The sequence below is a fragment of the Tyto alba genome, unplaced genomic scaffold, assembly GCF_018691265.1.
Source record: "Tyto alba isolate M040663 unplaced genomic scaffold, T.alba_DEE_v4.0 Super-Scaffold_6, whole genome shotgun sequence".
NCBI classification, from domain to species: Eukaryota; Metazoa; Chordata; class Aves; order Strigiformes; family Tytonidae; genus Tyto; species Tyto alba.
Genome location: NW_024881327.1, coordinates 43,935,929 through 43,951,398, shown reverse-complemented (window position 1 = coordinate 43,951,398; position 15,470 = coordinate 43,935,929). Strand labels below are relative to the sequence as shown.

The following is a 15,470-nucleotide window of genomic DNA, read 5'->3' as shown; positions in this document are numbered from 1 at the left end:
AGGCACATGAGTCTTTCCTTAGACCTAGTTCCAGGCCTCTTAACTCTCAAAATCTTCCATTTTTTCAGGGGTTTTGTGTGCATACATTGCTTTTGCTTGTTCTTTATGAGACACCTCGAAAGTTACATTTCTGGATTCTAATTAAAACACATGAGAGGTTGAATCTGTTTTCTAAATAGCACACAACCCACATTATCTTTTGATAGTTTTGTACGATAGGTAGCTGGCAATTGACGAATTATGGCAATATCTGTGTAACTTTTCAGAAGAAAATGGAGCAATGAAGAACCTTTAAGTCTATCTAATTACTTAGTTAATACTTCGGTTTATTCTCTATTTAAGCACTCAGAATTTCCATTGATGAAAAATCCAGACAATTTAAATGGTAATTTTATATGTAAAACAATGATAAATTAACATTTAGTGATCTCTTTCTCTCTTTGTGTGCATGTAGCATCAGCCCACACAGAAAAATCCATCCTTAAAAACCTGCTCCATGCATTAATTTAGCCCCAGAAGAAATACCCAAGAATGAGCTTGGCGTCTTTGCAGTGCCTGTCATCTTTCTTGCACCATTTACAATCCCTTAAATGTCAAATTCATATTGTAGTTTCATTTCTTCTGTATTAAAGGATATCAGTGAACTTTTCTAACTTTCATGCCCACTACGTGTGTGCAATTTTTGGCCACACCAACTGACATTTATTGCTTCATTCTGCTTCTTCGATTTCCCTCCCATAAAATGCTGGGCTTGGATTCTAGGTTTTATCTGCACGGTTCCTGTTACAGTGCCATTTCTACTGCAGCCAGGGTGCCTTCCCTTAGTACAATACACCCCATTATCCTGTTCACTCTCCCAGTTTACCGCTAGGAATTCAGCAGGTGGTTTAAGTTTCCCTCTCACACTCTCAAATCCTTTTTCTGATTAGTCCATTACAGTGCGTGACCTTTTAGAAACTAATACCTTTTGTTAATTGCTTGCCTTATCCTTACTACATGGCCATTTTTTCTGCACTAAATGGTAGCCTATGACCTCTACTTAAGCAGATCTTCTCTTATCTGACATCTTCTCCATTTGTTGTTGCCATCCCTGTTGGTTTCGTAAGGTCAGCAGATTCCCTGTGTGGCAGGTTCATTTCTGAAGGCATGTGACCTGTGGTACCATCACTGTGGCTGGCTCCTGCTGTCCCTTCACTGCTAACCAGACTGTATCCCTGCATCCCTCTGACCTGTGTTACTTTGCAAACTGCTTTCTGGATATGCCACTACTCTGTCACCTCATTATGAGACAGGTTTGTGGGTTTAGTTTTCTTTATCAATCCTCTAAGGATTTTCTTGCATCCTATTTATGGGTTTGTTATACCACTTTTTCCCATTATAAAATCTCTACTAAAGGCTTTGAAGACTTTATGTTTGATTTCTGCTCGCTATTTCACACGTACATTTTTCTGAAGAATACCAGATGGTGCTTTTATTCTAGTTGGGGGAGGAGAACGGGATAATGCACCCTTTGGTCTAGGTCTAGGTCTGCTGAAGAGAGGTTCCCCATGGGACAAAGGAGTGAGAGAAGTTCTGGTTTCATTCATCTGACTTGCTGGTCAGCAGACAAGGGCTGTCATCATGAATTTCAGGGCTAAAGGGAGCTCTTTATTCAGAAGCGATAGCAGGGAGCAGAGGAGGACTCATGACCTAGTTACCTCTGGAGCAAGCACAGCTGCCAGCTCTCCACTGTGTAGAGCTCAGAGTGGATTCTTAGCCCAATTTCACATTTTAAGTTTTCCTGCTTCATAAATATGCATCATTGTCAGTGTCTTATACTTCAGTGTCTTGTACTACAGGAGCCCACAAATTGTTATTTTTCTCTGACTTGCTTGTATGTATGTTTCAATTGAAGATGACCATGTATACAGCTCATGGCTGTGTAGGTGATGGGAAACGTTTTCTTATGCGTGGACTTGAGGATGGAGGTGTTTGAGAGCCAGGAGTTTAAATTCAGGCTGTTTCTGAGCAGGATGGATTTTGGCAGGGTGCCACTGGTCACGGAGGGCATGGTTGGGTGACTCTGCAACTCCATTCCCAGCAGGAAAAGGATTGATGCAGGAGAGGCTGGGTAGAAAGTTAGAAGACATGGGTTTAATTGCAGAGACACTATTTATCCAACTCTATCTCATTAAACCTTTACCCTTTTACTGTTTGTTTTCATATCTACCATGGGTTTGTCCTCTATTTGGATCATAATTGCTTGAGGGCAAGGGACTGTTCAGTAGTAGTGCCAACTTTGAACACAATCACTAAGTATTGCTTGAGTTCAGCTAATAAATAATGGTTAAAAGGAAACATCTGTTTCTTAATTTAATTTTATTTTTTTTTGGTCATAGTGATCAAGCATTTGCCTTGCTACTTATAGAGATACACTTAATTTTATTGCTTTTTTTTTGTTTGTGATCATATTATCCTTAATTGAAAATCTGAATAAACACTAACCTGGATCAAAACCACTGTAAGTCAAAATGAACATGAAGCAACACTACAGCCAGTTTTTGAAACTTAGAAGGAAAGATATCAATGCATACTAAGAAAAATTTGTGAAATATGATGACTTCTTGTATTTTCCAGCATTTTCAAAATTAAATTCATTAACTATGGATTGTTTATGAAAAGTAAATTTCTTAACCTCTACTGAGACTGGACTCTATAGTCTCCATTTGCTATTGAACAGTCCTATACACAGGTGTTTAGAAACTGAGTGAGTTAAAGTCCAGGGACATAGAATTGTAAAATCATAGAAGATCCTGACTTGGAAGGGATCCACAAAAATCAAGTCCAAATTCTGACTGCACACAGGGCAGCCTAAAATTAACCAATATGCAGATCCCAAGCAGCATGAGAACTGCTGTATGCAAGCAGGTACATACATGTAGTATGTTGCAAAGTTCCTGAATCTCAGATGGTGTTTTAGCTCTGATTTTTAAAAATTCTTGATTAGAAAGCACTTCATATTTTATAGTGGAGTATCTATGTTATTCCATATTTAATAACATAAATAATTGTTTCTAAACATTTTCAAAGACAGTCTGTGGAAAAAGGTCAAAATGGGTCTGGTGAGGTGCTGTGAGTACAGGAGAAAGGAGCAGGATTAGACTGTAAACCATCACCTTCAGTTACTATTGTCATTCACAATAATTTTAGTGGGAAGAGAGGTGTGAGTACAGCAAAAGACATGAGTTAATTAGGAATGAATCTGAAATCTTTTAAAAATGCAATTTACAACCAATGGGACCATAGGCTATAAAGAGTTTGCAGCCAGCTAATCCATTTCGGCATGGCCTAAATGCGTTGCTAAGCTGTCTGGCTGCTGTTTGAGAAGACATCAGTGAAGGCCTTGACCTTGGTAATGTAACCTTGGTGAAAAGAAACCTGAAACAGAGGATGGGTGAGGGCATTGCTGTGGCTACCAGAACTTCACTTGAAGTTGTAAGAGGAGCCAAGTGCCTCATCCTTTTCTACAGCAAGGGCAGTGTTCTGTTACTGCTTTTAAAACAGGGGACTTACAGGTGTTTAGCTTGTGTTGATTTGAGAAATCAGGTTAAAGCTATTCTGCTTTCTGGATCATTTGCAGCAGGAGTGTCAGCAGGCGGTCTGAGCTGTCCCTCCTGTGCTACCGTCACTGCTGTCTCTTGTCATGCTCCCCCGAGTCAGTCCATCACACTAATGAAGTGCAATACTCTCATACTTTGTGGCCCTGAAGCCCATGGCTGATGCTGGAGTTTCACAGCAACACCATCAAAACCCTCTGAGCTCTTCGAGTATGATTTTTCCTTTGCTGTAGCCAAGCAGTGAGACCGCAGGGGAGGCTTAGGGATTACATCTAGAATTGTAAATACAAATTAGTACACTATGTGACTGCATTATGATCATATAATGTCAAAATGTGGGTTATATAGCATTTAGCCTTGAAAAGGAGAAAGCCTGGTGAGCAAAGGGGAAGGCTGTGTTACAATGAAAGCGCTTTCACTTTTCCTGCCTATTAATTTACGTTCCTTCAGAGCGTTGCTATTTAGCAAAGTGCCTTTTGCATTTCTGCCAAGCTGAAGTAGCCGCTGGGAAAAACTAAGTAGGCCAAATCCTGCAAATATCTGGAGAGCTCTGCCAGTGTGGCTGCTGATGATCCACAAGAGTGGAAGGACAGATTTGACCTCACACAGACAGCACAACAGTACTGATCTAAATAAAATATTGCCATAAGGTTTTAATGTCAAAAGTCAGTTGCTGCAAGATAGCACATATGTAATAATTAAAAAAAAAAAAAATGAATAATTCATAGTTTTGATTCACTGTGCAGAATTTGGGATCTTCAGATCTTCTTCTCTGGGTTTAAGGCCATGTCAGCCAGGGGCTATTTAAAGTTATGGACCATGTGTGGCACAGCCCAGGACAGTGGTGTACTCAGCATATAGATTTCTGAAGGCAGAGCTCACCTGTCCTTATAGAAATGCTCATTCCATTCCTTGTAGTCAATACTGGACTGTAAAGATGTTTGTGAGTAATAAACCAAAGGGAGACATTCTGAATATTGGGAGAATTCTTGATTTCTGCTTTAGGCGATGGTCGTTTCTGTAAGATCTACAAACTATCAGCTGTTTCTGGCTTCTCATCATGAAATACTTTCAAACTTGATCCTAATTGCATATAGATGCTTTTGAAGCATTGATGTTTGCTGTTTTCAAAAAAGAGAATAAAAAGCGTCCGCTTCCTCTTTATATGGTATTTAAAACAATTAATTCATAGTGAGATAAGAGATTAAAAAAAAATTTGTAAGAGCTTCACTAAGCCATAAAAATTGCACTTTATTCTACACAAATATGCCCTTCTTTTATTTTTTTTTTTTTCCCAAACAAAGAAAAAAGTAGTATTTCAAGTTTAAACAGTAGTTTGTTTTTTGATGGAAATTGGAAGGTATTGAACTTTCTATGAAATGATTTGGCATTGACTGTTGAGGTCGATGGAGACTTACCCTTCAACATACATGCAGACTGGATCAGTTCAATAGATTTTAATATGATTCAGTGCAAACTATTCTTCAACTTGTGTAGCAGAGTGAATTTACTGTGCTTTTTGTGCATGCTGCTACACAAGATGTGCTGCTTTCACAGCTCTCCCTCTGCAGCTTCAGAAGCTAGAGACCTGTTTTCACATTTACATCCCTGACTAATTTCTGTTTGCTGAAAGAGAGAAAAAGCTGTTTCTTTGCTGCTTTGTAACCAAATAGTCAATGACTGGGTAAAGAGTGGTGAGCGATGGAAGGGGGAGAGAGTTTTGGCTTCTGTGAAGCCTGCAGGGAAAAAAATTATCTGCATTGTGAAAAAAGGGAGGTGCAATCCTGTTCCTATCCCACCACTTTACTCCAGGTTTGGCCAGTTTGTTCTCTAAGCCATCAGTCACCTTTCCGGTGCGCAAACCACGTTACTGCCTTCATACAAATTTAGTCCAAAGAAAGCAAGAGCTACAGATTTATTCCTCCTGGAATATTCACATGGTAACTGGGCAAGCAAGCATTGCTTTAAATAGCTCAACACGTCGCTGTTACTCCAGTGATACACAGTCCAACTCCATATGAGCAATCAGGGGAGAGATTTTTGGCTGCCAGGTATCTCACTGACCAGCTTGGGAAGAGAGATGAGTTTACAGCATCTCTTCCTGACATCAGTGCTGTGCCCTCCTGTCCCAGGGGAAGGGACTGCCTGGGCTGGGGGATGGCTAGAGAGGTTTCCCAGCTACCTCAGCCTGTATTTTTAATTTGTGGTTGCAGGTTTTTCTTCTTTAAGCCTTTTTCCCCCCCAGGTGCCCAGCACCACCCTGCAGTGGCCATGGAAGGTGGCATCACCTGCTGCAAAGCCAGCCGTTGCTGCCGCGTCCTGTGCCCAGTCCCTCCGGGACCCTGCCCGCAGCGGCCTGCCCTGTGGACGTGACAATATTTAGGCTTCTGCAGGACGCTATTTTTACACGGTGTCGAGGTGCTGGCTCGCTTCCCGCCTGTGCGTGGGTGCTGCAGGAGTCATCTGAGCCCCGGGCGCGTTGGTGTCGGAGCGGCTGCCGTGACGGCACGCTGCCGCAGCTCCCGCTCCCCGCCGGCCCGCCACGCAGCAGCCCCCCGGCTGGGGGCATTGCCCCTCTGGAAGGGAATTAATGTGGGAATGCCGGAAGATACAGGTACGGTGTGATGACTCCACATTTCGGAGAGCCTAGACCTGAAATGACTTGTTTTTCATCCGGAGCTGCGGTAACTAAATCACTGATACTGTCCTGAGAGTAATTATTCTGTGTTTACATGGAAATGCAGCAGAGTGGAGCACTGTGGTTAAATATTGATTTTTAAATTATGCTTCATATTCTTTTAATTATAGGAATGATGATTTGGAAATTATAATGATACTGGCACTTAGCTGACAGCTCAATTTGAAAACTTTCCTCATTTGATTTAAATTGACTTTACAGTTTATATTAGATTGTAATGAAAAAAATACCTATTGCTTTATGCAGATATATCGGAGTGCTGTTCCTGTATCCTTTCTCATTGTAATCTTTCTAAACCCATACAAAAATAGCCCTTACATTGCTGCAGTAACAGTTCCTGAAATTCAGCAGAGATTTTTAAACTGCCTTTGGATTCGGTAAATATTTCATTAGAATAATGAGGGCAGGAGGTTAGCTCATGCTAGGCTTGTTTATGTGATGTGAATTTTACACTGAGCATATGGTGAGATTTGGAGCTCGTGTGCTGAGTACTTGTGCTGTGCTGCATCTCTTATGCATGGTTGTATTCATATTCTGCTGGGTAACACCTCTCCTTTGCCTCTGATCCCTTAAACTCTGTAATTAGCAGTAAAAGCAGAGGTTGCTGCAGTCGTGCTGTCTGCCTGCTGTACTGTATCAGCTATAGGTTTCTGTTTTGATTATGATCCGTAGGAAGTGCTGGAAAAGGCATGCAATCCTCTCCTTAGTGACAATGGAAAAGCACTGTAAAAGCTGTTGTATACATTTCAAGCAGGTATATATTTCAAAAAGAAACGTGATTCTTGAACCATGTTACTTTGTATTTTTGGACTTTGAGAATTATTTCAATTAAATATAGACCTCTGGTCATAAAGGTTTATTGAATTCACTGAATTGCCTGTCCTATGGTATAGGAACTAGAGAGAGAAGCAATAATAGTGCTTTGCTGTAGGAGCTGCAGCAGAGGTCTTGGAAGGAGCAGTGAGCATTTCTGGGGGAGTAGCTGGACCCACTCAGTGCAGAAAATCGCAGTTGGGGAAGTGAGCTCTCTCAGGTGTGCTGGTGCGGGGTTAGTTTAGTCCTCTGTATGGCCAGCTGGAGGGCTTGAGGGACTACGAAAAAGGCATTATGTTATAGTGAAAAGGCACTGTAAAGCATACAAACACATTTGAAACGGCTTTTAACACAAGCTGCTAATTAAGAAATAAGGTACACTAGGTTACCACTAGTTATGTAATGTGCAGTTGTAGAACATCTAACAAGTCTGCTGCTTGGGCAGGTTTGGTGCCCGTGCATTTGGGCACACTGTGCTCTCTCCTACCTCAGTGCTTGGACCACTGGGCTGCACGGCCGGGCAGGGCTGGGGCCCCAGAATTGCTCTTGCCTGCTGCCAGGCGCAGCTGGAAGGACGGATGGCGAATGCTTATGGAGTCCCCATTGCACAATCGCCTTTTCTCATCCTTTCTGTGGAAAGGACCGTCGAGGTCTCAAGCCCCCGCAAGGCTCCATAATGAATCACCAGTTCTTAGGAAAAAAAAAAAAAAAAACAACAACCCAAACCCCTTATCTAAAATAAATTTATAGCTCACACCCATGTAGTTCTCTGAACACCGCATGTATTACCGTATTACTTATTACTGTGTTATATTGCCCTTCCTCCCACGCCAGCACTGGAAGAACTCCTAGTCACTGTATTTTACAGACAGACAGGACAGGGAGGGACCAGGGGCCAGATTTAGGCACTTAAAACCAGGAATAATGCTTTGCAGGATATTAAGAAGCACTTAAATGCTTGTTTCCTTTGCTTTCATCTGGGTGTTTTTAAATCCAATCCTGAGTGTTTTGACTGAGGCAACACAAGAAGGGTTTGGCAAAAAAACAACTTTAACTTCAATCTCTAATTCCAGTCAGGTGCTGCTGCACTCATCTGCTTCTCTTCTAGCCCTGATCAGAGAAGATTTCAAATTTAATTCCTCTCTGGGTTGCTGTGATCCACACCCTCCTCAAATTGCTTGATACAGCATTTCAACAATCCATACTCCTGTCTTATTTCTCCAAAACTTAGTGAGTAAATCACATTTGGGTCTCATATTTGTTTATATTCATTTTCAGTAACCACCTCTAGCTATAATGATGAAAGGTTTCAGTGTCAACACAAAGATAATTTTCTGCTAATTCCATCATGCAGAATCCTATCTGTTACCAGAGCTGTGCACTTTTGATTCAAAGTTGGAATGTGGCCTTTGCCTTTGTTGAAAAAGGTGAACATTTTAATGGACTATACAGCTGATATTGATAATTTTAGATATTAATGTCTTTCTAACATTTTATTTTCCCTCAAACAAAATCTTTTCATCTAATGAAGTGAATGTAATGGGTTGTGAAGAAAGAATGTTCCTAGTGAATTTATAGAGGAGCCAGTAGTGCTGATTAGTTGCTAAAGAAAACTGATATAGCTTTTCTGCTGATGTTATTGAAGGCAAATGATATTATATTTGTGTGAGCCTGAAATGAAAGGCTTGCACTTTTTTAACCCAACCAGAACAGGATGAAAAAAACACCCAACCCACAAAAAGCACAGGAGAGGTGCCCCTCTCACCCACCCCCCCACCCCCTCAACCCCATTTGGTTTTCCTTCTACTGTTGCATTTTTGCTCTGGTTCTGCACTGTCCATCCAGGAACCTTGGTGAAGAATTAGCATTTTCCCTGTATTAAGGGGTAATTGTTGGGATTACAAAAACTTGTTCTTTAGCAATAAAATACACATTCACATAAATGTTGTCTCTCCATTCAAATTATGCCTTAGTTTAGTTCACAGTACTTTTTAAAATGTCCATATAAAATATCACAGAAAGCCAGGTTGTATGAGGCTTTGATCAACCTGGTCTGGTGGAAGGTGTCCCTGCACTTGGCAGGGGGGTTGGAACTATATAGTCTTTAAGGTCCCTTCCAACCCAAAGCATTCTAGGATTCTATACTTCTAATATTAATTTGTGTCATTTGACCCTTTGTCATTTCAGCCTTCCGTAATCACCAAGAGCAGTAAATCTTACGAACTTTTTTTTCAAAACAGAGTCAAATAATGTGGAGTAAATGGCGTATGTAGCCTTATTTGGGTTCATATATTGAACAAAGCAGATGAAAGTCTTTATTTTTAAACTTCATACTTGAGTTTTGATCCAAGATTGAATGTATATTCTTAAGCATGACCCTTCTTAACTTTACAGTATTTGATTTCTGAGATCAGTAAGGGTTTCTGTGGGTTCTTATGCTAAGTTGAAAAAAAATGCGCCAAGCTGGAAAAACCATTAGGACTGTGTCTAATTCTGTGGTTTCTGGCCATGTGTTTCTTCATCAGGTCTATAACCCACCATGAAGCTTCCTCTCATTTGGCTGTCAGAGAGCCTGATAACAGAGGGGTTTGTCATCCTCTGTGTGGACCAGTCCTAGATGGGATCTTTTGCCAAGCGTTTGATTTCACTCAGCAGTTTGCTTACAGCAGAAAGAAGGTGACATTTTCCATCCCAGGCTCTGGCGTGGAGCATGACCAGGGACTCACGAATCTTCTCCCTTCTCCCACTGCCATCAGCTTGTCTTGTGCTGCTTCCAAAACATTCCTGTCTCAGCCAAATCTCGTCCTCATCTCTGGCACCTCATCCGAGTCCCCACTGCTGTTAAATCCTGCTTAGTCTAGCAATGACTAAGGAGCTATGCTTATTCAAAGGGGTTTTTTTTTGACCACGTATTGTGGATTTTCATGGATCCAGTGTACCTGTCACAATATCCATCTCTGTCAGGCTTCAGCCTTTAGTCCAAGTACTTCCCAAAACAAGGTGCTGTTCTTTCTTTTTAACATTGAAAACCAATATACTGTATCCTATCCTTTTATTCACCCTTACAAAAAACTTAAAGAGCTTGTTGGAATTTTTCCCTGAAGAAGTGAGCTTGAGAACACGAAATGTGAATAATATCTATGTAAACAGTTGAATTTTGACAAAGTTATAAGCACAATGGAAGCGTCACTTTACAGTTGCCATAAGGTGTATAACACAGCTTTAATAACAGGTGATGCCACTGTCCTCTCTTTACTATGGTACTTGCAGCAAGTGCATATGTCTTGAGCAAGCAGTATAGAAGTAAATCTGGGGAATGTATCTTATTTGACAATTTTTTAACAAACCATTGCTAACTCAGTAAGCCCTACTTTATCCAGAACTGCAGAATTATGTACTGCATAGCCAGTTAGAGAGAGGCTGAGTATTGATATCAGATATATGTGAGCACTGGACATTTGACAAGATTATTGGTAGTGATGGCCCCAGCAGACAGGTATTGCACACCAAAGAAGTGCTGTGGAAAGGCTTTGCTAGTTCATTTCTTGTTAGTTTTTGTCCTTGTCAAAAAGTAAGTGCAATTGGATCTTTTTAGGATTTAAGGATTGGTGGTGTCTCTGCTAGAGCAAAATGCAGTCTGGGAGAAAGGGAAATTTGGAGAATCAGGCATGCATTTGTATTTCTCTTTAGAAAAACATCCTTTAAAGTTAAGAAGGAAATTTCTAGTTTAATTCAGTTCTATAAATCAGGATATAATGTAAACATTTAATTTTTAATGAGCTCTTAGTTATGATCTGATGAGTAGTCTCAGATCATTACATTCCATCATTAATTTACTATTTCACTCATTAAATATGTTGCTTGTATCTTCTGCTGCTTCAAAGACTGATTTTGATACACAAAGGCATAAAAGAAGAATGCTTAAAATTACCACGTAAAAATATTTCCTCAAATAAGATTTCAAACATAAGTTAAAATGTTAAGTTTGTTAATATGGTTAGTTTCTCAAAATTACCAGCAGTTGCAATTTCAACATAAACCACAATATATTTTAAAATAGTGAAATTTAAACTAATATATTATTAATGACATCATTTTGTTGTGCTAGATGAAAGAACAAGTATTTAAAACTGTCTTGAAATGCACAGTTTTATAATGAGCCCAAAGGCTCTGTATTCCCACTGGGGGTTTTGTTTGAAATACTCAATAGCTTAGTTCTGAACTGAGAGAAGAGGAAAGTAATTATTCATCTGTCTACCATGCATATTTTAAATATGATTTGTTACTTCAAGATTAATGGAAGAATTCCAACATAAAGATTACATCTTTTCCTTTATAATTTATTTTATATCTGAGGTTTTGTTTTGTTTTGTTTTGTTTTTTTGAATTCTAAACCTTGATCCAGATGCCTGAAGAGAAGCAAACGTAAGTTTTGTCCTGCTCTGTAGCTCTGGACACTGAGCACCACATGCATGGTGGAAAGCAAAACTTTATTTCCGCCACTTTGCAACAATTTCCAGTTTGCAACAATTTTCACAAATCAAAAAACATATTTGCAGCAATTTTCAGTTTGATTCTGCTGTGCAATAAGTTCATCACTGAACTCCCAGGTGCAAGAAAACAAACCAAAACATGAAGTTTTCTCTGGAAATGTGATAATATTTTCACTTTCGGGGGAAAGGGAGCATGTTTAGCATGAGGGGCTGCCCTTGGGGCTCTCTGGTGGTGCATCTGGGTCCCTCCAACACGTGCTCTGTGCTGCGGCTGGGACTGATCGGCCAGGTTACTGCCTTGCCCGTGGGACACACCACGGCATGAGATCGTGGCTGTCTGCATGCCTCTGCACCGGCCAGGCAATGACACCTCTGGAGAGATGTTCTTCAGAAAGTCTTAGCTGTGGGAAGAGTCAAGCATGAAAGAAATTCAAATGTTTAATCATTCCAATCAAATTATGTATTTCAGAGGTAACTTTTGAGGCCACAATGGTCTGGGTGTGGTCAGTTCTTTTTAAATCAAGTCTTCCATGAATTAGGTGCTATAAATTTGATGCTTGTTACTAGTTCTGGAGGGAACAAACCTTCTTTACCCGTAGTTATAAACTTTTAGCAGCTACTCTACTAAGTAACTCAGGAAAATGCTCTGTTTTGTTTTCTTACAGGGTTGGTTCTTTTTCAGAGTGGGTAGTTTGTTTTGGGCAGGTTACAGTAAAGAGAAATTCTCATGTTAGAAGTTAAATATTGCAAAGTTCAGTTTCCTCTGTTTTCTTTTGAGGAACGGATTAGAACCTCGTATTAGCTTGAACCATGTGTGCTGTTTTCTCTGTGTAAATTTGGGCATCTGCCTTTCTATAAGCTTCTAATTGCCTGCCGCGTCATGTTGTTTTTTTTGGAGATGTACTTAATTATAACCAGGGCTTCAGTAATAGCTCCAAAGTTCACATTGCCTTGAGCAGGACTTTTTTGACAACCCCAGAATGCATAATTTCAGCAGACAACACAGAATGCTAATGGGTGGTGAATAATTCTACAGGCAGCTCAATCCCATGTATCTCCTTGGATAAAAAAAAAAAAACAAACAAACCTCACTTATAAGAGTAGAAAGTGCTGATTTGGGCAAAACTTGCAAAAATTCCCCCTGGAAGACTAGGTGGGAGGCTCAGCATCTCATTGTGAAATGCAGACTCCTTAAAGTCAGTGAAAGTGGAAAGCCCTTTTAGGTATCAGCTCAAGGTGCCAGGGGTGGGGCTCAGGGGAGAATAGGGGAAGAAGAGCAGCAAGGTCAGATATTAAAGAACAAGAGCTGGATGATGCTCACTTACTGATTGTGGTATTGTCTGTTATCATATATGTTCACAGTGACAGTACTATCACTGCCTCTCTCTACCACCCCTACCTATGGTGAAGGGATAGATATTACTGTTGTTTTGTTGTTGTTTTAATTGAAACCAATGTTGGGGGGTTTTTTCCCTCTTTTTTTTTTTTTCTTTTTCTTTTCCTTCAGAAGCCTTTTTTTTTTTTTTTTTTTTTCCTGAAATAGCAACTCCGATATTATAATAGCAACAGAAACTAAACTCTCTGATTTTAACCCAGCCTCTTACAAAGTTATTAATCGTTTTGCAGCAGTCTCAGACAAAAAGTTAATTCCCAATTTTTATTTTTTAATGTTGATGAAAGAAAGGGGTTACACAGCAGTGGCATTATCCCATGTCTAAACCCTGAAAGGAAAAATGCCAGATTCCCATTCATATGTAGTGTGTTGGCCTGTGAGAGGTTTCTCCATCTTGACTGATCGGTTGATAAGTTTATTTTGAAGCTAAATTTTTAAAAAATTCAATCACTTTTAAATAAGCAATACAACTTTAGAGTAAGCATGCCACATTACAGAAGAAGAATGTCATTAGAGATGTAATTTACTTAAAATGCTTGATATATTTTCCTGTTATTAGTTGTTGTTCTTCACAGAAAAAAATCCAAGTTTATTGAGTTATAGTACAGCCCCTTCACAATTAACTGCTTTGATGTTTGCTCTCTAGGCTTGTAAGTGCACTGCAATAAATAATTGATGCAAGTTTTGCAGCAGAATTCCAAGAATAAGATCATATCTCACCTGTTCCACATAGCACATTGGGATGACAATTTATATTGTTATTGTCAACACCCAAATAAATGCAATTTCTAATTTATGTCACAAGATGGCAGCAAATTTTTAATTCACTTAATATTTTACTAACCTAGATAAACGTAATCAGTTTTCTTACACAATGATAGCAACCTTTGTTTCATGACCAGATGTATGTGGTATTTACAGAGATGTCAATGTTTCAGAAGTATGAACTCAAAACATCTACAGGAGTGTATTTCCATCTTAAAATCAGTTAAAAAGGCAAATAACTTGAACTTTAAAGATCAGTAGCTTACAGTGTAATAGTTACTAAATCCCATTAAAGTTATTTTGGATAAAAGCAATAGCTTTTATCTGCAGTCTTTGACTTCTTGAAGAGAAAATACGACAAAGCATTTTTTGAAATTCAGACAGAGGCTCTCAAGACTTGATTGTGTGGATTCTTTCCTCTATAAGCAATTCTGATTTATGCTTGAAATGTTTGCAGGTGTGAGCTTTGAAAGTTATGAAATGAGAAGCTTGGATTAGCTCCTTTAACAGATCTTTTCTCCAGTGCTATCCAATAACAGAATTTAGAACTGTTTTATCTGCTTTACCTGTTTTGTCCCAGGTGTTAATTGTCTTTATTTGTAGGTCATACAGAAGATGCATCTGATGGCCTTTAAAATGCTCTACCTTTTCTTTTCCTTTGCAGTTTCACAACCACAGGCTGTACATAGCCAACTGGAGAAGCCATCAAGTACTGCAATTCTCTGCAATAACTGTGGAAACCCATGCAAAGGAGAAGTTTTGAGAGTTCAGAACAAATATTTCCATATTAAGTGCTTTGTTTGCAAAGGTAAGCGTTTGTAACAGTGGTTCCTATGAGTAGGGCATTAGCACTGGGCATGTGACATAATGGTCCTGGAAACTTCACAAACATGTTTTACAATCCAGTTAATGTCTGAAAGGATTTACTGCAAACTCTATGACTGCTTACTGTAAGATTATAAACATCCTAAATCCTAAAAGTGGAGTATGTTTTGAATGGATATAAACCTATGGAGTTTATTATAGAGTTGGGACCTGAAGAAGAACAGGTTGGGAGAACTGGTAGTGAATCACGGTGCAGGATTAGGAGATAATTAACATTTATAAAGAAACATGGAGGTTATCCCTCTCCCAGCTTTCTAATGGATGACATAGAGTGGGCCATGACCATGGCTCTTCAGACTCTTGTGTTGAACTGTCATGTTTGAATCCCAGTTTGACCCTCCATGCTTTTCCATTTTTTGGAAGGAACTACTTGGTTTGCTCCAGGTTGGTGCTGTTGATCTAGTATTGACACCTTGTGAATGGCAGAAGGATGGTCAAGGAAAGAGGGGATTAACCAAAACACCACCCCTTCTGTAGGTACTTGGTTGTTTGAAAGATTCTTGGGCCAACCCGACGTAAGAAGGACATGGACCTGTTAGAGTGAGTCCAGAGGAGGCCATGAAGATGATCAGAGGGCTGGAGCACCTCCCCTGTGAGGACAGGCTGAGAGAGTTGGGGTTGTTCAACCTGGAGAAGAGAAGGCTCCAGGGAGGCCTTATAGCGGCCTGACAGTGCTTAAAGGGGGCCTGTGGGAAAGCTGGAGAGGGGCTTTTTACAAGGAAATAGGGCAAAGGGTAATGGCTTTAAACTGAAAGAGGGTACATTTAGGTTAGATGTAAGGGAGAAATTTTTCCCTGTGAGAGTGGTGAGGCACTGGCCCAGGGTGC

At 39.9% G+C, this 15,470-nt stretch overlaps 1 protein-coding gene across 17 annotated transcripts in view; it reads left to right on the top strand.

The window, feature by feature from the left end:
• The window catches only part of ABLIM2 (actin binding LIM protein family member 2), a 145,317-nt gene that overhangs the window by 25,493 nt on the left and 104,354 nt on the right, over positions 1–15,470 (top strand). For 16 of the 17 annotated variants that reach the window (XM_042808152.1, XM_042808158.1, XM_042808154.1 and 13 more), the window contains exon 2: positions 14,423–14,566. In XM_042808152.1, coding sequence (XP_042664086.1) covers positions 14,423–14,566 — 144 coding nt within the window. Of the gene's footprint in view, positions 1–6,064; positions 6,211–14,422; positions 14,567–15,470 lie in introns of those variants that run through there. The other variant, XM_032984496.2, reaches the window with a different exon arrangement.